Source organism: Osmia bicornis, chromosome 3 (assembly GCF_907164935.1).
Source record: "Osmia bicornis bicornis chromosome 3, iOsmBic2.1, whole genome shotgun sequence".
In the NCBI taxonomy this organism is placed as follows: Eukaryota; Metazoa; Arthropoda; class Insecta; order Hymenoptera; family Megachilidae; genus Osmia; species Osmia bicornis.
In genome coordinates this window covers 6,151,555-6,175,031 of record NC_060218.1, presented here as the reverse complement: position 1 = coordinate 6,175,031, position 23,477 = coordinate 6,151,555, and the positions used below count along the sequence as shown (strand labels likewise).

The window sequence follows — 23,477 nt, the reverse complement described above, 5'->3', positions numbered from 1 at the left end:
GTTTATATTAGAATAATAAACCTAAAAATTATCTGATAAACATTAATTTCCTAGAGTGTCGTGTAATGCATGTAAAAATAATAATTTTATTAAAAAACAAAAACGGTATAAAATTTGTTGTATTATTAAAGAAATTTTGAGTCAACTATTCACAAGAAAAACTACGAATTTCTGAAATGACTTAACAAAAGTAATTTCTATGTTCGAAGCATTTCCATTACGACAATAATACAAAAACATCAGCTAAACAATCAGCACAGCTACGAAAGCAATTTCGCTTTTAAACATCGTTACATGTTCAGCCTTTGAATCAGCGAAAAAATAAAAACGTTGCCCAAATATCATCGAATTGTGCTTCGTTACGTCACCGGATGTGCTCCGAATTCATGGAAAGCCTCGTCGAAGAGATAAACAATATTCCCAATATTCACCGACCATCGCTATAAACAATTTCACTGCGGCTAATGAAATTTAATCGATACGAGCGACAAAGCATTCCCCTCTATCGTCGATACTAATCAAACAGACGCAGAATTTACGGATGCTCCCTTATGGAAAGCTCGATTCGCAAACGTGTCTGTGCTGAGCTTGCAGAAACTCTAAAAGGAAATCGGTATCCGGTGCGTGAGCAGGCGCGTGTGGAGAGATTGTAAAGTTTATTGCCTTTACCATTTCTATTAACGGTCGAAGCTATAAGAAAGGAGCCATTTATGTGTATTTCGCCTCCTCTGAAGAGAAAGGATTAATAAGAAATCTCTAGAAAAACTTTGAACCTTTTTTTTTATAACAAATTATGTATTCACGATACAGCATTGTTGAAAATTTGATTAAAATGGCTGCAGTGATTTCCGGGAAAATAGTTCGTGAATTTCAATAATTTTCGATGAGAATAGAGCTTAATTTTGGATTAAGTTAAGGGCATGATTTACACATGGAAGAAGCACGCAACCTCATTTAACCAAAACCCAATTATTATGAAATCTAATTATCCTTTGAAAGTGTGATTTTCACGTCGGACTATGCGATGGTTTCGTTTCAAGAAAGGCGAGCACGCCTTCCATCCCGGGAAAATTGGATGGAACGAGGGGTCGAAGCGATCACGATAACAAATTTTCCAACGGTGGCTAGGAAAATACGAAACGACGCTGGTCAGAGATTGCAGTTTACGAGCCGTCGAGTAAAGGCACGACACGGGAAATTTTACCGGCTAACAGGCTCGCGTGCCCTTTTGTCCAGTAATCTTATCGTTCCTTCTTTTCCGGTGACTTAATGGAATTTTAAATGTTCCTGCCTTATCGTACGACCAGGGATTTCATCGACTAACGAATGCGTCGTGAGAGTGCTGATAAAGAGTATTCAAGAGATTTTCATCCATCTCCTGTAATTTTGTTGTAATTTAATAAAAGACGTTAAGGAATAGTGGAAAAAGGACAAATTTCATTTTCAATATACAGTAAACTCTCGTTATATTACCGCAGACAGTAAGGGCTGAACATTTTCCAAGCTTCTGAGCTTCCCTTCGCACAGGAAAACAAAAGATAGAAGTGTATTATTTTTATAGGCAATGATACTGGGAGATCACCTGGCAATATAACGAAAGTTTACTGTATTTTTATCCATATTTTACACATGTTGCAGTCATTTGACAACAAGTCCCTTAAAATTATTTTTCTATAACTCTTTTGCCAAAAAATTAACAATTTTGTTATATTTCATTATGTAGAGAAAAATTATTCAAACAGACTAACAAAAATTCAAAATCACCAAGCCCTTTTATTCCCACCCAATCTTCCATTGAATAAAATTCTTGTTATATTTAATTCAAGAATTTCGTCGTAACCTGAAGCACATCTCAGCCAAGTCACCTCTTAATACCCGGTTTTAACGCTTTAATAAAGCGAGCTGGTGATCGCCTTTGAATTCGCGCGAGGAAAACGGACACGAAAGTGGCGAGCATTTTCCGACGCTTTCCATATTCCACAGCCTCGAAGAAGTGGGAAGGAAAAAAAAATATAGCGAGCAATGCGCTAGAGAAAATAGAGGGGTTGGTAGGGATTCGAAAAGAGGATGAATTCAAAGCCGCGCGCCACCAGGATCCCCTTTTGTTACACCGCGTTGAGTCTTTCTTTCTTTTCTATTCATTTCGCTCGAGCGCGCCAGCATGTTCTTCTCCTTCTTTCGTGGTTTTTGTACATCCGGCTTAATAAAACGTTCAACACTCTTTCGTCGGCGCACGGTGCACGCCCAGGAACCCTTGTGTGTTCCCGGACCATGTCGGATGTCGCGAGATGCGATTAAAATGCATGGAAAGCGGGCTGGAGAAGCGTAAAGCTGTTTCCTTTCATGTGGCAGAGACACTCGATCACAAAGCTTTGTTCGCGAAAAAAAAAAAGCTTTATATCATTTCGATTAATTATAACTCGTTTTTCATTAAAGCTATTGGAACTCTTTTAGCTGTTAATTATTTTGGTATAACTGATTGGTTCTGTTTTCAATAAAAATAATAAAAATTGTATTATTATACTTACAAAAATGTGATATTTTAATATAATAAGTTTTTAAAATATTGATTGGCTCTTAGGTTGTAAGTTTTTCTTTATCAATTTTAATTTTGGAAAAAAATTAATTCATTGAAAATCTAGATTGCAATTTTTTGTATAATTATTCAAAATACAATCACTTCAATTTTCCACCTGTTATCCTACATTGAAAATTTTCTCTAATTATTCAATTATAATTCGTAATTTGGGTCACCAATGATTCTCCCAGTATTCATTCGAATGTGTCGCAAAACTCCCGATAAAAGAAAAACAAGAGAACACGGTTAGGAGAAAATGACAAAAGAAAATGTACGACAGAAACGTACCAGCCCAGGAATGGAACAAAAGTGAGCGACCTGAAGCAACAAGAACAGAGTGAAATAAACAAGAAAAACCCTCCTACAAAAACAACCCGAAAGGCAAAACGTAGTGAAAGAAACGAGTAAAAAACAAGGGAGTAAGATAGAAGTTCGTTGAAAGAAATAAGATGAAACGAACGCGAGGAGAAGTGCAGCTTCCGTTGTGCCAAAAGAAAAAAGAAGAGGAAGTAGGTGAACAAAGGTTTGTGGAAAGACGAAGGAAATGTGGAAAGTCGAAAGAAAGAATAACGTGCGGTGGATGCCTACCTCGGCTGCAAAGAAATTTGAATCGCAATTACGGAATTAGTTTTTTCCTCGCGGTGTTCAACCAGTGGCGCACGACCAGCGAAATAAAACGTCGACGGATGTGTACGTGCTCCGCCAAGCGGAGCCACGTTGGCCGTCGTTTGGTACTTCCGGTCCCCCGTGAATGTCGTCGACTAATTTTCCGGCTGCTCGCTGTTCAGACTACTTTCGAGACGGATGGCTTTTAGGACGTAAATGTTCCCGCTTAAAAATCTGCCCGCGTTCGCGAATAATTGTCCGGAAGACAACTCGCTGGATATTCGTTAAATGCGATAGCTTTTGGAATTTCAGTCATTTTCGTGGCAGCCTATGAAAATCAATTCAATATATTCTGGTTTGTTGAATATAATTCCAAACTCTAAGATGTTCTGTTAAATACTATTTTTTGTTAATATATAAAAGACTTTTGTGTTGAAAATTTTAATGCCTAATTTTAGTTTAAGTATTTCTGTATATGTTCCGTAGGTTTGGGTAATAATTGAATCGGAAAAATTGAATTTTATTTAGTTTCAAGTTTGTAGAATATTATAACTACGCGATGTATCAATATCCGATAATATTGTAATATTATTACTTGCTAATAAGTAGAATATAATGTTAAAAGTTGTGTGTACAGTACCGAGCACGGTACGTCTCTCCTTACCTGAGCTCACGTCGTTCCCCCTCGGCGGTTCTGTGGAGAATGACAATACAGGAGTAGAGATGCTGCATGTAAACATAGGTCTGCTGCTCCCCACCACTTACATACAAACATTTACGCAGGAAAATTTGAATTGATATTTTATTACTCGTATTTCTTAATTGTATATTAAATGTTGTAACATCTAATAATACAAAATTATGTAATTTCTTTTTTTAAATAACTTTTAGTATCTATATCGCCAAAATTAACGTTTTCAGAATTTCTATTTCTCCTATATCACCATTTTCCGCAGAGAAACGTACTGTGCTCAATAATTAGAACTCCGATTTTATTAATTACCCATGAAAAATATTCTAAAAATTAATCAATTTTAATTAATGATCCTAACAAATTCCTTTCTTTTATATATTTGTTTAGAATGAATATTGAATGCAGCTCATAGGGGACCTATATGAGAAGTTAACGCGTTAAAATTTGCCTTCAGCAGTTAATTTTCAAACTAAAACGTAGCCTAAGCAACTGCACCGAGACTTAATCGCGTCTTCGTAGGAGTTTCCTAGGTTTCAGCTTATCTGAGTAGGGCAGTTAGCCGGAAACCACGCTGACTGTGAAGTTGCATCGTACTTCCCCCCTGTTAAGCACGCTCACTAATTCCTTAATAGGAGAATTCCTGAGAATACTCAGGTCTCACGAACTGACGATTGTGCAAGCAATTTCTGTCCTCTCGAGTACACTGCTGTCGATATACGCCTGTCAAGTAATTTTCGTGACTGTTAGAACATAATCTCTCTTAGATAACGAAGAAAATATTCTAATACTGTTTAATGACATGACTTCATCCATCTTAACACTAGAATTATCAAGCAGTCAAAATAACTACCTTTAAGTTTCTTATTTTAAATTATGGAATTTTGTTAAGATGCTTTTGTTGATTATTACTGAAATAAAGAATTCATTTTTTTATTGTATATTCTAAAAATAGAATCAATTATTGAACTTTGTTAAATTGGAAACATGGTTAATAAAAACATTTTTGATCAACATAACGATGGAAAAGTATGTAAAGTATTCATAATATTTTCCCTATCTTTGGTTACCGGATTCTATAACAATTTTTCTCGAGAAATCAAGGAATTCGTCATACAGAAATATTACCTCAGAGGTACAATGACTTGCTAAAACTTCTCGTCTCTCGACGTAGATGAAATATTCGACTGCATCCCCTCTCATTTTCCTCCTCCTCTATCTGGGCTTTCGATTATAGAATCCATATAACCATCCTGGGGATTGACGAAGGAGAGCTCTTTTTCTGCCATCTCATGTAAATCGATAGCTCTTCGTTGAAAATCCAAAATACTTTCATCGTTACGAAAGAAAAAAGCCAAAAACGTTCGAACCAAAAACGAAAGGATGAAATGAAAGAGTCAAGTGATAGGAGAAATGAAGATATGAAAAAAAGATATAATAGTCTGCTTCTAAAAAATGAAACAGAAAAATATAAAAACGTAAAAAATTATCTATTCATGACGTATGAAAATATTGTATTCAATCTTTATGTGCAGTGTGAAAAATGGAATGATATTTTCGATTAATTTAAAAAAATCAATTTGCATGAACACCTGTAGCCTTGTAATAAACAACGAAAAAAAAAAAATAATTAAATTGTTGTCGTGTTTTTACATGATTTGATGACATAAAAATACTATAAAATAACCCTCGTAATATGTTAAATTAAAGCTTAAGAACCCTTGGACAGCGGACCATGGAGAGAGTCCCAAGAATAAATAAAAATGTCTACATAAATATTTCACCAATAACTGTACCATAAACTGAACAACAATAAAAAAAAAGATCAAAGAAGATACAGTATCATCCGAAAGCAAGCAATAAATGAAACCGAGAGATCCTTCTAATCTTCTCCGGGAAAGGTAAACGGAAACGGAAATGCACGCAAACGAGAGGAACGAGGGAAGAGAATCGAAGGTAACGAAAGCAGATGAAAAAGGCAGAGCTGGTATTATCGGGAAGCTCCGGTAAAGGGAAGGGCTGTACAAGCAGACGATGCAAAAATTGACGTGGCTTATCGGACGGACAGCGAACGGATTCCGAAACAAACGGATCGATGAGTATTCCATGAGCATCGTAGCGAAATCGGTCCAGCATTTTTCTGGCCAAGCCGTTTCGAGTCTCGTTACCGTTGCTGGAAGCTCGACGAAGCAGGCGGAGAAACGCAGATAAAGGTTTTAATTCCGTGCGAATGGATCAACGCGTGAAAATCAAACGAGAAGAGAGAACTCGCGATAGGAGGAGGAGACTCGATTGATCGACCGTTTGAAACAATGGTTAACTTCGGAAGTAATCGCTTAATTCCTGGATTTCCCGGCTACGTCCAGATCGATTTCCGATTCAACTGTCTTCCGGACTTTTTTAAATCCTGTTCATCGAATCGATGGACAGCTTTGCTCGCCACGATCAAATTCAAATCGCCATATTGCTACGCAAACAAGCGAGTCGCGTTTCTATATATCCCACGGGAAATATGTATCTGATCGATTCAATTCAATTTATTTATTTTTTAATTCCATATTGTCTCTGGTTTTTACTGTATGACTTATTGTATCATTGCCGAAGCTTGATGTTTATACATTTATAAATTATGGTATCGTTTTAACATAGATAATTGAATAATTAGAAGAATAAAGAATCTAAGCAAAATTCTAAGTAGTTCTACTTTTCTGAACTTCCTACCAAATATTCATTTTTCCTCATTAATCCTTTAAGCATTTGGCTCAAGAAACGATTATATATTCAGGTAGAGCCTTTTTAATTATCTCAAAATCTTTTCAGATTTTTTGAAAGCCAACAATAGTAAAAAAAATTAGTCGTGAACATAAACGACTCAGGTTGTCCATAGAAATTGCAAAAATGTTATATTAATTTTACAAGGAAATAATTGGAAATGGCTGCAAAATTAAAACAGCAAAATAAAAATTTTTCTATTAAATAGAAAGCTGACGAAGATGAATGATTCAAATGAGAATCATTATGAGTTACCCTCTCAGCTGGTGAGTAATTGCAAGAATTTTCCTCAGGCATTTCCTGGTACATCGATGGCTTTTTCTTTCTATTTTCCCATAGAAGCTGATATCCGGCGACATGAAGCTGGTGGCCGCGAAATAAGATGAAAGAAAGCAAACAATGCCCGCTGGCACAGTGAATGACTCACTTTGTTGCTTTCACTGGGAAACTTTCCTCGTGAAGGCGCTTTCAAGGAAGTTTCGAAGAACAGTAACGGCAATCATCGACGAAGGAACGGCAACGATTTGTTCTTGCTCGGCCAGTTGAGAACTTGGTCGCTTTTTTCGCTTTTTCGAAGCTATCACCTTTCGTAGTACCGCTTGAAAGCACTATGAAATTTCTTCAAGATCGATTTTCTGAACGGGTCTGATCAACGAGATATCTTTTTCATCAATTAATCCTTTCATGTAGAAATTTATACTATACATTTTTTTAATTTGATTAATAGTTTTGGTCTTAATATTGGGTCTTCTTCGAGTATTAACTTTTTAAGTATTTTAAACATTCTTTTTAGGGAATAAAAATGATTTAAGATTAGTGGATTAAATTATTAGTAGTTTAAATATTTTTACAGGAAATAGAGATTAGTGCAGATTATTAGATTAGATTATTAATATTTTACACACTTGTTACGCCTTGATGATAACGAAAAGCTAAAATTTGTGCCAGCAAGATCGAATCAAGTGAAAATTAGATTATACACTTACGTGTTCTGGGTTTATAGCAGCACCGTCACGAATATCCTGATGATCGGCACCAGAACCATTGACCATACCAGAACCGGCGCCAGCACTTCCGCTTCCTTTTCCACCGACTCCGCCAGCTGGTGTTTGTGGCAAACCCTGAAAAAAAAGAAAAAGACGATGTTAGAACAACCAACATTTTTCTGTCATTTATTTATATAAAATTAAATCCTATAAATTTGATTTTTATTTAATTACTTGAACCCTTGGACAGCAGGACAGAACCTTTGTTGACCTATCCTATAATTTAGAACTTAAAAGTTTGAATTCGTGTTTTAATTTTTCTAATGAACAAAATAAACCTATTTTATAATTGGTCATTATTTTTCTTCGGAAAATTATACCTCTAAATTATAAATTAGTAGGTAGATAATATATTCATTAAATTAAAATAAGAATGATGAAGAATGATAAGTATGTTTAAAAATTTATGGTACATATTTCAGTTTATCTGGCTGTTAACACCCTCATTGTCTTTTTAAATAAAATTCTTCTTTTCCCAGGTTTTTTCGTACATTCCACGCTCCCTTTGAGCCTTTTCAACGGATATTCCACATTAATCTCGCTTTCACGCGATTTACGGGGGCAGCCAGAGAACAAAATAAAACGGAATATAAAAATCGCCAAGATTTAGCAGCGTGATTTAACGCTGTAAATTACTAAGGAAAAGAAATACCACCTAAGAAATCCAGCATGGCTATTTGTTCGACCTGTTTCCCCACAAGAATCTGCGTTAAAATCCTGCCACGATTTCGTTCGTTTCCTTCATTCACCTCTTCTCCAACTATTTCACCTTCTATTACATGCTCCCTTCCGTTTCCGGAACAGCTTCAACCAGAAGGATTAGATCAGTGCAAGGAATTTAGAAAAAGGGAAATTTCGTTCAACGTGTTTGCTGTAATCCCTTTGAATCGGGATTAAGTTGATAAGAAATCTTGTAGAAGATTGCGAAATGGGTCATCGATCTTGCAAATCTAAAATTTGCAAACTTCTGCGATCAGAAATTAAAAAGGTTTGAATTGATCATAGCAATAACAGCATTTGCTGCTTTGCGATTAAAGCAATAACGAAAAAAATTTAATTAAAACAAAATTAATTACACTATATTACACTACTTTTGTAGCCTTTTTAATTTTATTACAAAGAACAGTTAACGTAATATGTCCACATTTTTCCAATAATTTTCATCGCTTTTACTCGAAAAGAAAACTTTCCCGGCTTCCTTTTCACGTTAAGAACTTTTTAATCTTTTCCAACTCCTCGAAAGTATTTCAAAATTGAACCACGTAGATAAAAAGTATGGCAATAGGTATAATATATCTTAAGGGGAATAAAAACTTTCGAATTACACTTGTATACCCGAGGAAACACCAAGAACGTCTGGTGAGTTAGAATAAAAAAGAGGAAAAGATTGTTCGCGTCTGGTGCAGGTTTTGATCAATGATTTTCAAGGAACTACGAAATGGGTTGTAATTACGAGGGTGGTTCTGAAATTCCGTAAAATTCAGCATGCAATATCGCGGCTTAATGATGGCCGCCATTTAACGAAGGATTATGATACGCTCGTTAAATCGCTCGTCAGAGGGAACTTCTCCATTTCCCTGTATTAGGATCCACCGATCGCTTTGCTTCAGAAATTGGATGGAAACATCCGTGAAGTGTTATCGATTACAAAAGTCTGCTATTTTAATTACACCTCGTATTTTTTTTCCTTCCGTGCTGCTTCGAAACTGAATATCGTTTCGTAACTAAGACCGATCGTGTTTTAAACGAGGGAAAACTGGGAACTGCTATTATCGTTGTGAAATAATCCATCGATCAGAGTAAAAAAAAAAAAAAATTGAGTATTTTATATTTTATATAATTTTGAATAATTTGAGTGATACTGACTAATAATAACTTTTAAACAAAATTTGGAAAATGAAAATAATATGAAATAAGTTATGTTAAAATTGTGGCTCTCTCCATGGTCCGCCGACCGAGAGTTAATTAAATTACATTCATTCTTAATTTGGACAGACCAATTAATGTTAATAGTAATTTATTTTCATTCAAACATTGCTGAATTTGAACATTAATTACAGCACTCTCAATTTACTCTTCATATATAAACTGTATTTCCGTATCTATTAATTGGAAAAAATTTTTCCGGAATTCATTCAACGAAATATTAGATTCGCGAATAGAACATATTGTGTATAAATTTGATACAATATACAGTAAAAGTTTAGCTTTCAGTCAGAAAATTGTTCAATTAAAACAAATACATATAGGAAGGGTACAAGTGAAAATTAAATCGCGAAGTTGATATCCAATTTCGATCGAAGCTGAATTCTCTGTCGATCAAAAACCGAAACGATATAAATGTTCAATCCAAGATACGTTTTATTCATTCTCGGTACAGATGAAATTACTTATATATATATTTTCCCTGTTAAATACAAATATTGAGTATCAAAGTAAAAGACGCGATGGATTTCCGTTTTAATCCGGTGACTATGTATGTGGTGGAAAAAGTAACAAGACCTGCATTAAAAATTTAATATCAAACCTGTCTTTCTGTATCCATATTTAATTTATCTATGAACAAAATAATTATTAATTACTTTTCTTAAATTTTTAATTGACGTTCTGCGCAAATCTTATTAAATCCAAATTATTAATTAGAGCTCAAAAATTAATTTGTTTTTACAGAAATCTAAATTTTATGAAAGTGAGCTCAAAGTGTTGGGAAGTAGTGTTTCAACTTAAACTTTTGATGGTCGCTTCAAAATTAATTTTATATGGAAAAAAATTACTTAAAATATAATGTGTGGAAATTTTCCTAACGAAATTAGCAATTTTCAAACTGTAATTAGCAACTAATACAATAGACAAAAAATAAAAAATACTGGAGTTTAAAATTATGTCCAGATATTAACAATTTCCAGTGGAATTATCAAAAAATCTGTCTTTAATAAATTAATTACAGTAACCAACCTCGAAATCGATAGATCCACCCCTAAATCATAAAATCAATAAAGCCGAAAGATGAAGGCGAAAACTTAGGTTTCCAGAGGAGGAAAAGCGAAGATGTCGCGTCGCGGCAACGATGAAGAGGATCCGTTCCATTAAAAACGCTTTCAAGAATGGAGGTCGCGAGTCGATAAAGCGATATTTGGCCTTCCTTAATGGATCGCGGCCGATCGAATGGCACTTTGTAGGTGGGAAACGAGCCGCCAGCCCGATAGACGACGATCGAGCATCGAACAAGTGGAAGAAAACGGAACAGAAGAAGAGAATCAGCGACAGTAACGAAAGTAAGGCCGAGTGCGAGCCCGTGACCTGCCGCGTAACGCTTTTATTTCGTGTATTGGTAATAGCATAGAGTGCTGCTTCTCTCAAAGTAATAGAACCTCGAAGACCCTTTAAGTGACGTTCGCCACTTTACGATCGCTCTTTATAGACGATCGCACCCGTTTCCTTTATTCTACCCCTCGGTCCCACCTTCGCTATCATTTAACGACCATCAGAAAAAGAAGATGAAGGGAGATACCTCCTGGATATTTCCCTTCCTTTGTTTCTCTTATGGAAAACGATCATTCGTTCTCTTATCGATGAGAGTAAAATACGTTATCAGTGTGGTTATTGAAATAAAATAATAAAAGATATTTGAAATGGTAACTTGAAGATTGAAAAAGATTGATTGAAAAATTCACGCTTGAACAGAGGAACCTGAGTCAATTTTGACCCAAATTTACAAAAGATGTACAAGGACATTAATCTAAAGTAAAATGTATAATTTTGAAATGAAAGGGTTTCATGTAAAATTTAGAAAATGAAAGCAATATGAAATATAAGATTAAATTAAAATTGAGCCTCCTATTTTTCTTTTGCATCATCGTCGTTTTAGGATTTCTGACAGAATTGCTTATATTGCCGATGAAACATTCATTTTACATTCTGAACGAAGTAGAAATTGCATATATGCGTAATAGGAGAGGGCAGAGAAGATACAACCGCATCGTCTGACGTTTCTTTGAGGCTGTTCGCGAGTTTCTTATTTTGCGGGAGATCGGAAACCAGGGACTAGGATGGGTTTCCTTTCGCGTCAGAATTTTTCCGGGAATTTTTCGCCTCGTAACTCGCACGTTTCCACATGCTGTATACCAGGATGCGTGCTTTTTCCGCATCCGCGGCTGGCTTTGCCTTAATTATTTCGCTGACTTTGCTGCCGGAAAAATTCGCTTCGTTTGCTGCATCCGTACTCGATACTCCGACATATACCGGTCATAGAGAAAAAAGAATTTCCACGGTCTTTGATGTTAATTTCAAGTTGTATAGACTGGCTACTTGTACGGCGAAATACTACAACACTAGGAATCTTAGTTTTCTAAAGCAATTTTCAATTTGATCCTTTCAAAATTCTTATTTTTAAATATAAAAGCATTGAAAATTTTATTTTTTTAGAGTACGAGATATATTTTATTACTTATTGCATGGTGTATCGATTATTAGCGTTCAAATTTCTAAAATTTCATAAATTAATAACTTGAAGTTAATCAAATGGAATAACCAGTTCAGAAATTTTAAGGTATAATTTCCAAACATTTCAGAAATTAGCATACCATCATTCTATAAATTGATGCATTGATTTGATCAAGGTTTTACGATGCAAATATGATTTCCAAAGTTTGCGCTGACGAAGATCCATTATTTTCCCGGACTACATTTTCGTACAGCTTTCTGTACACGATTATATACGGTCGCAGATTGGATCTTGCTGGTACGATCGTTCCCGAGTTATGGCTTTTCGATAAGTAGAGAACACACACGGCGGAGAGCCTTACTAGATTACATTTCGGATCATCGAGAATCCTGCATCAAGCATACGAGAACGTATATAGATGCACAGGTAATGCGTTCCAGAGAGTACAATGGACAAGCTCCGTCTTCTCTCCGCCTTGTATTAGAAGCTCTCCATTTTCTGATCCAGTTTCTAGATGCGAGACGTACGCGTATCTTTGATCGAAACCATAACAAGCACGATGTTCAACGTGTTCTATAAACAAACTGGGGTTTCTGAAACGTTTTGTAGAAAATAAGTGCTTTGGAATGATCATCAGATACTTCAAATAGTGGGTTTTTGAATATTGAAGTCTAACATGATTTCATAACATAAGAGTATTTCAATGTACACTACATCAATTTAAATTAAATTATATCAATTAAATTCAATGCAATGTGCAATATCTTATTTAAAAATAAATATATATACGGTACGTATCATTTAAAAAAAATTAAAAGAAACTATTATTTTTGCAATTTGTAATCAATTAAGAATTAATTAATTTTTGTTCAGCTGAGAAATATCTAATATACCTACTTACAATTATCCTTTAATCAAATTTCAAAACACCATCGAAATCAAGTATTCAAAAAATTGACAAGCAAGTATAACTTTAAAATTACATTCACAAGGTGAGCAGTCAAACTATTCATCGATTCTCTGTTTCAAAGCAGTCAACGAGTTCTTTTCGTCCCAACAGACCTGACGATAACTTTTGTCCAGCCTCGTCCTTTTCATCCCTCTTAACCTTCCCCCTTTTTCCTAGACTTCTCCCTATGTTTCTCGTCCGACGATTCGTCTTTATCAAACGCAGTAAAAGCACAGAGTGACATAGTCGAAGGACGGTGGACGATAGGCAACCGAGAATTCCCTGTGAAACTGAATTTTCTTCTATGAACAGTGCAAAGTGCAAGGTAAAAGAGCAGGTAACTCGTTTCCACGAAACTTCCGGTCTGCTTAGAGGAGCGACAAAGATGTTCGTGTAGGTGTGTGTAAAGAGCCGTGACGAAAGATTGAATCCTCGTGAATATATTTATTCGAGCTTTCAAGGAGGGCCATGGATACCATATTTCTTTGAATAGAATTCTATGGAGCGTGTCACATCGTGGCTTGGTGATCGATGGACCCATAGAAGCTGCGATTTCATGCTTCATTTACCTTGATCGTTAAATTTTATATGAATTAAGGAGTTTAACCTTTTTGTCACGATAAATATTACAAACAGGGTCAGAATTTATTTATTGATACTTTGAATCCTGAGGGGGTCAATGTAAATTAGGTACACTCAAATAATTAAATTTGATAATTAACTATTTTTAATAATAACGCAAGGTGGCAAATAGAAAATTTGAAATTTGACAATTAACTATTTATAATAATAATTTAAGGTACTACATAGATAATTTGAAATTTAAAAGTTAATTTTTCTTAATAATAACGTAAGGTAGCGATGAAAAGCTTACAATTTAAACTTTGAAAATAAACTCTGGCAAATCCACCTTTGGAGGGTTGGACTGTCCGAGGATTAAAAATTTCTCGGGACCAAAATCGACCCGACAGTAGAACTGATCGCGATACCCGGTCACTAAAATCCTAGCTTCTCGATACTGTCTGAAAGTTTGGACTTTCGAAACGGAAATCCAACTCGATCGAAGCTCGAGAAAAAGGTAGAGAACGAAGAAATCCTCTTTAATCCGTCTGCTCGGGCTTCTCGTGCACCAGCTAAGTCGTAGATTTTCGAAGCTGCAACCTAACTCGACAAGGCGTTGCCTTCGGAACTAACCCTTCCTGTCGATCGATAATCGAACGTCGGTCAAAAGAACTACTAATACGTGTAATCTAACCTCGTATAGGCTCATCGGTAAACATTGTGTGTAGGTTTCGGTAAAGGATCTTTGTTAGTGGAATAACAGTGTGATATGGTCATTTAGCACAATAATGAAAGTTTAATTACAGTAGAATAATTATTGCAGGGAGAGTATTTATAATTCAATAATCCAATAATTTTTGTATATTTTTATAATAGAACCTCTGCTTGAATAAAGTAATAGTTGAGGAGAAAAATACTTGTTTACAAATATTTATTTTTATCTTCAAAGAACAATAACTCAATGAACTAATATGTGACACAATTTCTAAAAAAAAATACAGAGAAAAAATAATGTAAACATAGTTAAATAATAAATGTATTTTTTCCATTAATTTAACGTATTGGATGAATGATAATATGGATTATTAATATTTTACAGTTCAATTTATTTTTAATCCACTTTAACAAGAGATAATTTAAAATAAAAAATAGTATTGAGTTCGAAATGAAAGAGTTAAAAAATATTAATTACAAATTTTTTAATCCCAAAACTCTGCTTTCTTATTTTAAGATTTATTTTTATAGTGATTTGACAAATAATAAATTAAATTAAACACCAATTCAAACACGTTTTAATAATGTTACTAAAACATTAACAGTGTTCAAAATACTCCTTGACTATCCGATTAAATTAAGCAGCACTCTATCGAAATACGAGAGAATACGTTTCAATAATAATGATCCAGAAGTTTCGGAAAACAACTTTCTGAAATATGAGCGTAACAAACCGCAGCTACCGATTATTTCCCACGAGTATCTAAAAGTGCCCCTAACGAAGATACAATTCACACCTACGTATCAACACCGGGAGAAAATCATCCAGGGTGTCTAGCGTCGAGCATCGTTGCTCTCTATAGCCATAATTTTCCTCCTTCAGTTGCCAGTCGCCGTGGAATCGCAATTTCCAAGCGACGCGCTATTTCCATCACGCATTTCGTCGCCGTCCCACCCACCCCCACTCTACACCTTCGCTTCTCGTGGTCTGTTTTCAACCCCTTGGCGAGCAGCCGCTGTGTCGCAGGCTAAAGTGAACTTCCTGACTGAACTGAAATATCCGTTATGATCCGCATCCTCGTTGGGGAGCGCGAGAGCAGAAAACGGGAAAGGGGGGAAATAACGAATAAAGTGTAGAGAGGCGAAGGCATTTGTGCGAGAGGCTGTTGTATACGTTTACTCTTTGCACGGCTCGGAGGGTTGGTAAAGGAACGTGGCGACAGCGCGTTGAATGCTTCAGTCAGTCGGTACGCGTAAAATTTTCCTGCTTCATATCGTAATAAATATTAGGTTTTCCTAGTTTTCCGTACAAGGGTGGAACTTTGTTGTCGCATCATAGAGGAGATGAGGAAGGGGTTGCGAAGAACGAGTATACACAGTATATTCGAAGGGGTTGTTCGCTGATAATGGTCGATGAATATATTGGAGAAAATATTGAATATTTTCAAGAATAAAATAAAGATCAATAATTAAAATTAGGGATGTGAATTTATAATGATGATCTAAATTGAACTATTTAGAACTAAAGGGATGCAAGTGATATTTTTTTAAATTTTTGAATTAAGAACAGATATAAAAAATTAATAATAATTTCATTTGCATAATTTCATTGAACGACTATATTGAAGAATAATTGTAATTAATGCATTTCATTTGTAATGTAAGGAAAGTTAAAATAAAATAAAACCACTAACTACTCAAATTTTTACATTCTAAATTAGTATATCTAAAATAAAAATAAAATGATAAATTGAAATTTAAACCATTCTATTTCCACTCATCTCGTTCAGAAACATAACATCTTTCCTAAATAGGGGTTGATACCCTAATCTTCTAGTAACCAAACAACTAACAACCTTACCACCTTCCAGGGACAAGAAATTCACCTTAATTAACATATTATACAAGTTGAATTAGTAAACTTCACAAGATTCATAGTGGCAACTAACCCTAATCACGAACGTACCAGCAGGAAATATGAAAGTCGACATAAGATGGTGCGAGTAAGTATATTAAGTATATACAGGCTAGCTTGAACGTGAAACTCTGTCCAGGAGCTTCGAAGGAAAGACTATAACGATTTTCACGGCAAACATTTGCTCGTAGCTTACGCTTGCTGCTGCGGTTCAAGTTAAATTGCCTTCAAAATTGCAAGCTACCCGTTATATCGGGTAACCCGGCCACTGACTCGCATCGCTCGCATAAATTTCCGCTTCTGTCCTTTGCCAAAACTCGCGGCAGATCGCGCGTGCTGGTAATTGAACGACGATAATGGCGAACAGCAAGTTTTATATTGATCCGTGGGACGATGACGATGACACGGATGAAATTTTGCGTTCAAACCCCTCCATTCATTTCATGTTATTCATCGTATATTTAAAATAAAATAAATTAAACAGATTAAAAAGAAAAATGTTGCTGATTTTGGAATGATATATTGCATTGCAGTTTAAGTTATGTTGGATAATCAAGAATTTGTTTATATTTATAAACGAGATATATTGAGTTAAATTTTCATTGGTTTGTAGAAGAATCCCTTGTTGCTTATTGGTACAATTTTAGGATGGTACAAATTTGATATGTTCATGTTGAAATTCCCTTCAGGGAGGAATTTCCTAGTTTATCGTGTTGATTTTGGTATGCTGTGAATTTCATATATTCTGATGAATTTTTATGCAATTATCGAGGAATTTTGTGAAGTTGTGGTAATTTTGAAATGGTATGAATTTATCGTTTAATAGGATTAATTAAATTTCTTTTTTTCTAATTATTGTACAAATTTAATGTAAAGTTTAATTAATAAAAATACCAAAATAATTTCAATTTTAATTAAAAATCTTTCTTAAAGGTCAGCATAAATTCAATTTTCCTGAATTATTTTAAGCAATAGATTCAAATTCCAATGATAGCATAATAGCATGTAAAACTATTCAGAAAAAAAGAAAAATAAATCAGATTTATCATACGGTAGAAATTCCTGTATAGATCACTGTTTACCCTCATCACTTCTAAATCCGTAAATATGGCATCGATATTTCTCAGATTCTCACTGAGACAAATGTCCTTAAGTTTCTTCGGCAAATAGAAGTCTAGCGATTTATTTGCATTAACCGGAAGGTAAAGGAGCATCGATACGCGTTACTGTCAACGTTGTTCAAAGTATAAAATATTTTTCTAAGAAGAACGAAGCTTTTGCTTTCTCTGATTTTTCTGTATCACGAAACAGAACTGAGAAATTGAAAGAGACTTCAGATAAGCTTACATTTCCTGAGAATAATGGAATATTTTCCATTTCTTGTTCCATATATCGACCTGTCATGGATAAGATTCTGATTGATAAATGTCTTTTGATAGGTTTTAAAAGAAACGAAATGGAGAATTTGATAGAATAATATAAGGCGAAGCAAATAGAAAATTATTTTTCAATATTTTTAAGATAACTGCGACATCAGTGACTCGTCTGGTCTGATTCTTCGTCTTCGAAACACAGAAATAATTCGTTACTTAAGAATTAACGCTCAACCGCGAGATTCGAGTCTTTGTTCAAGATTTCCCACGCCACTCCCGTCTTATTACGAGCAATCCCCGGGGCTCTCGGATTCCGGTCCGTCCCTGTTCCCGAGACGAGTATCCCGGTTGGCGCCGGCTTCGACAGAAGTGCCTTTGTTCACCGGCAGAACATCCATTGTCCACTTGAGTCGCGCCCTACGTGCTCATCCTCCCTTCGACTTCTTCCATCTCATCCTCGCGGCCCTACCTCGACTCGTAGCCCGTTGTCTCGAGTATCTCCAGGGACACCGACGGACACCAGACCGGGACCAGACGCTAAATATAAGCCACCACCCACTTTTACTACGGGATCCGACACTCTGTCATGGGCCAAAATGAATTCGTCCGACCTCCTTTGTATTAAACGGATTTTCGTCTTCTAATTGGACACCGGGAACTCTCCTTCCGGCTACTTGGCCCGGTTTCTTTAGGGAATTTCAAGCGACCAGGATTTCTTAGCTCGGTTTTTTTCTAGGCTTCCCTGAAGCCTTTGTAAGTTTTCAATTTGGTAGTTTTGTTGGATAGTATTGTACAAAATATTATTCAAAAAATTGGCTGTACTTTACTATAGGGTATACAAAATATAAATAATAGAAAAGAAAATTAATAATTTTTAGTCCCTCAAAGTAAGGTTCAAGTAAAAAATTTTATGCAATATTTTGAATGTACTTTTCTTTATATAGAATCACTGGGTTTGCGGTTCGATAGATAATGTTTTACTCTTAGCACGTACATCAGGGCGCAAAGCGTGCTTAGCTGCCTTAACGACTATACCGAATCGAACTATCCACGTGAACAAGTTGGACGGCGTTCAACGGGAATTAAGTCACGCGGTGGCGAGCTGGCGGAACACGGCGGGCGTAAATCGCGAACAGAGAGCGCCGTTTCGCGCATAATGGCTTTCCAATGTACCGCGTGCATACGGTCGAAACACTCGCGCGAAATATTTATCGGCAACCGGGCCGGATAATGCACGCCCAAACTGGAATTTACTCAACACGCCTGAATATCCGTCGAAAGGACGAAGGATCGCTCGATTCACCCTCGCGTTCTCCACTTTCCATGCGTTAATCTTTCATGGAACACGGAGAGTGTATCAACGAATCATCTGGTGATCTTAAATGTGAAAAACAAATTTTTCCTTTTTAACCAGTGACTTTGGAATTTAGCTTTGATACATTAAGAAGGATGCTGGAACATGAATGACATTTTCATGGGTTTTTCAGACCCATATTAGTTTTCCAGTTTTTAAATTGTTTAGAAAAAAGTTATAAAGGAAAAAGTTGAATGATATAAGAAGGTTTATTTTAATTATTTTATAAGTGCAACAATGCACGTGCAAGTGCAGATGCACTTTTCTGAAAAATGGAACTGCAGATTATTTCCTATGTAAATCAATTCTTTAGAATATTAGAAAGTAACATAAACACGATAAAATTAATGAAATGGTAGATATTGTATTAATAAATATTGGAACTTTGTATTGAGAATGTACTCTGGCTAAAGGGTTCAAAAGATTTGGGAATCATTGATCCTTAGTTTGAGGGATATTGGTCAATGTGCCGTCATTTACATTTATGTATGGTCACAGTCAGCGGAATAATGTCTGTTCAATGATGTGGCAGCAGCCGGTGCAGCTCGTGTAACGCTACGTCGAAGAGACGAGCCGCCTAATTAGCCCAGTCATCGACGTAGCCTCATTCAGGAGTAATCATCCGTATCGACTAATTCGACGGACAGGCAATCGGCCGTTATCGTGCATCTACCTCAATGTCCACGCTTCATTAATTGGCGCCTATCGGTCGATGCTCGATTTTTAATTGTTTCCTAAGTGTGCTCTATCACGCCCGTTTTATAGAAGCTGCTATCAAATGCATTTTGCGACCAGATTTCGTTTTAATTGTTGTGTTTAGAATCGAGTTATTCATAACGTTTGCACATTATATAATAATATTAATTAATGATACTATAATTTGATATTATGCGGATAATTAGTTTCTAGCCACCTATAAATTGCAATAATTTTTTATTGGCCATAAAATTCATTTCTTTCTAACACTAAAACATTCAATTAATAATAATTTATATTTTTGCATCAATTTAAATTTACATTACTAATTCAGCTCTTTTTTTTGCCCCTTTTCTCGACTTCTTAATTAAATTTTTAATCGTACTTTGTAAATTGCCTGATGTAATTTCAGCGAATTATTAATTTGTTAATTTACATTTCTCGTAATCCCAGAAGCTTTTATCAGTATTTAATAAACCGTTAATTTCTTTTGGTAATTAAGAGTAATGTTCTTGACAGTGAAAAGGTGAAAAGAGAAATACCATGCTTTCTAATATTATACGTTCGAATTTTAGACGAAGCTAATTTCTGAAAAGCGACCGTAACCTATTAACCTTCAGTAATTAAGAGCGACGTTCTGCATTCAGTTTGTAATTTACAAACATACCAAGCAAAATACTTCTCATTCTTCCGGTGTTTAATTCGGAATTGCAGTTATTCTGGGAACGGGTGTAAACTCATTTATCCGCGAAATCCTTGAAGCCCAATGTAAATAATTAAATCGCAGCAAAATTACGAAATGAAAAACTACTTAATCAGGACACGAAATTGATGAGAAAAAAAAATTAATACCATTAAATTGATTAATACGTTCTGAATAATTACATTTTCAATCTTTTGAAATCTCCTGGTACATAGGTGTACAGACACATATTTAGAGTTTCAGAATTTTCCAATTTTTCTCCATTTTCCAGGTTTCCAATTTTCTATTATTCTAATCCGAGAATTATAGAAAAACCTAATCAGACCATCGATTCTTATGTTTGCTGTAAAAATTGATAAAAGTTGCAAATAACATAATCATTAAAAATTCGTCTTCAAAGTGTTAATTAAAATTTCCAATAAAGAAGCTTCTCACAATAACACCTTCAAAATATCCACATAAAATTTCTAATAAACCTCATGAAAATAACAAAATTATCAAGTAAAATTCATTCTTCGTACATCGTTTCTGTATATCCACTATAAAATTAATTTTTTTTTCCCCAGCAAACTCGCCGAGTAAACCACTTAAACGAACTAACTGCTGCAATTTCTCCGCTTCAAAGGAAGCTGATCGCAGACCGTTTCAAGGGTCCCGCTTGTTCAAAGACCGACGAATAAATACATCTTGGTGACGCGAGCTCACGACGACCGGAAACGAGGAGGCGGCTCAAACATTTTCTCTTCTTTCTCGTTCTCGTCTGAGAGACGAGATTGTTACGCCAGTGAGAAATGAAAAATGGTCGTCCATAACCGTACGTCTTACGCGGGAAAGCCTGTTGTCTTGTAACCCAAGATGCAGAAGCTGGCAAAGCCTCAGCGACGCAGTCTCATCCGTGACATTAATAATTACAGTTTGTGTACCCACGAAAATTACTCTCTTTATCTATCCTCGTTGTCCTCCGCCATCTTGGCCTCACCATTCTCCACCGTGTTTCCCCCCCCCCATTTTTTTTTCTTCTCCTTCTTTCGCCAACCGCAACGTTTCTTTGCCAGCCTCTTTTTCACCGTGCCGGTTATATTTACGAAGCTTTAATCCCTGGCCAGCCAGAAAAGCTCGACTTCAACCGTGGAAAAAAGTGTGACCCCTTAGAAATTTCGTAAACGCTTGTATCGCCAAGCTTTTTCATCCGGTCAGAGGTAGTACGTACAATGGAGAATTTTGATGGACGTTCTCGTTGAAAAGTGATTTCATGCTTGGATAAATATTTCGTTAAGTATTTCGTGCAACTGTTATTGAGAAATATTTATGGAAGAGGTTTTAAATATTCAAAGTTGCATATTTGCAATATTTTACTGCGATCTTTGTAGGTAATATTTATTTTAGGTAAATATTTATAGCATTGAAATATTTCAATTTGCTTTATTATCTTTAATATGCATAGGATTTTGCAAGATAAAATTATTTTGAAAAAAGCATAAATTTTGAGTAGCATTATTATTATATTAATAATGTAAGGTTGCAAATTGAAAGCTTCAACTTGAAAATTAGCTGTTCATAACTTCAGTAGTATAAGTTTCCTATACGTCTGACTAAGCACGCATATTACTACTGCGGCGTGTATTACTACTAGCTAAGCTGAAAATTCCATTAGGTATGTAACACTTTTATTTTCAATAAATCTTATCTATTATTCTGCAATATTTAATTACATTTATTACATATAATAAAAAATATTTTGTCTCTGATTAGGTAAATAAAAGAATTTCCTAATAATATTAACAATGGATTTCTATGGAAATTTAAAATTTCTAGAAATGTAATTAAACACCACGAAAGTTATCTTTTAATACAATTATCGGTTAATTATTAAATGAAAATAATTTTGTACGACTCATCGTCAAAAGGAAAACTAATATAATTTTCATAAAATACTCGAAACTCTGAACGAGAAAATTTATGGTGTTTGCACAGGAAATGGTAACAGTGGAAAATCGTTGAATTTGAGTGCACGTTTCCGGAAATATAGATCCGGAGAGAGCTATGTTCGGCGGAATCACGCGAGATTCTATTAACGTTGCGAGGCTCCTGACAAAGTTGTAGAATGCGTTTGCACGAACAAGTGCTGTGCACGGCGAGCTGCAATTACCAAGCGTTTCGAAACTTTCCTACAGTTTGCACAACGGGATTCGACATTCCACTTATTAATAATACAACACCAGTTACAATACCGCTTGCTTTTGCTGGCCGATCGTTCAATGGATTGATTGGCACAATTCATGATTGACGTTTGATTTCCTTGTTTTCATCGCGTAACAAAGATTTTTCTCAATTTTCTGTTCTTTGATCCAGAAACTCTGTGTCCACCATTACAAAAGGTAATAACACGAAGGGTACTGTAAGTAACAATATAAAAGGACTTTGTAAATGTAACAAATTCTACATATTTTTCAATATAAATTTTGTTGCCAAAATAAATGTATCTTGAATGATTTCTGTGGATTTTAATTTAATAAATTTTTTAATCCACTACATTCTAGTTTAATAGATTTATGTACACTTATTGTTTCAAAAGTGTTAATTTAAAATGATTTATTTTACTAAATCATTTCATTTGACATTTTATTTATTCTTTTTTACGAAAATTGGATAATTTATTCGATTCATTGTATTGCACGATGTAAAGCTCAGTTTAAATGAAACTTCGTTTCTATTCACCTTCAATTTCTTTGCTCACATCAATTTGAGCTTACGTCGTGGCAAGATTTAAATGTGAACTGGAGCTTGAATCTCTTTGAACGATGGCTTACGTGGATTAGAAAGATCCAATGAAACTCTTTCTCTTCTTCGATGAAGAAGTACGATAAGCCTTTCATTGATTGCAGCTTATGAAGCTTGAACAAGTCACAGTGATGAATATCATTACTAAAGAATTATATTAATCCTTGAACGACAGACCATGGGCAGAGCCCATTTTAATATAATTTTTTATTTCATACTATTTGCATTCTAAGGGTTAAAAATATTTCAAATAAATAATAAACACTTTTCTTTTGGTTCAACAACCTGATATTT

General features: G+C 35.1%; 1 protein-coding gene across 1 annotated transcript in view; it reads right to left on the bottom strand.

The window, feature by feature from the left end:
• LOC114871410 overlaps positions 1-23,477 on the bottom strand; it is a 333,803-nt gene that overhangs the window by 27,769 nt on the left and 282,557 nt on the right. The window contains exon 4 of the mRNA XM_046285039.1: positions 7,634-7,768. Within this exon, the coding sequence (XP_046140995.1) occupies positions 7,634-7,768 (135 nt within the window). The remainder of the gene's footprint in view (positions 1-7,633; positions 7,769-23,477) is intronic.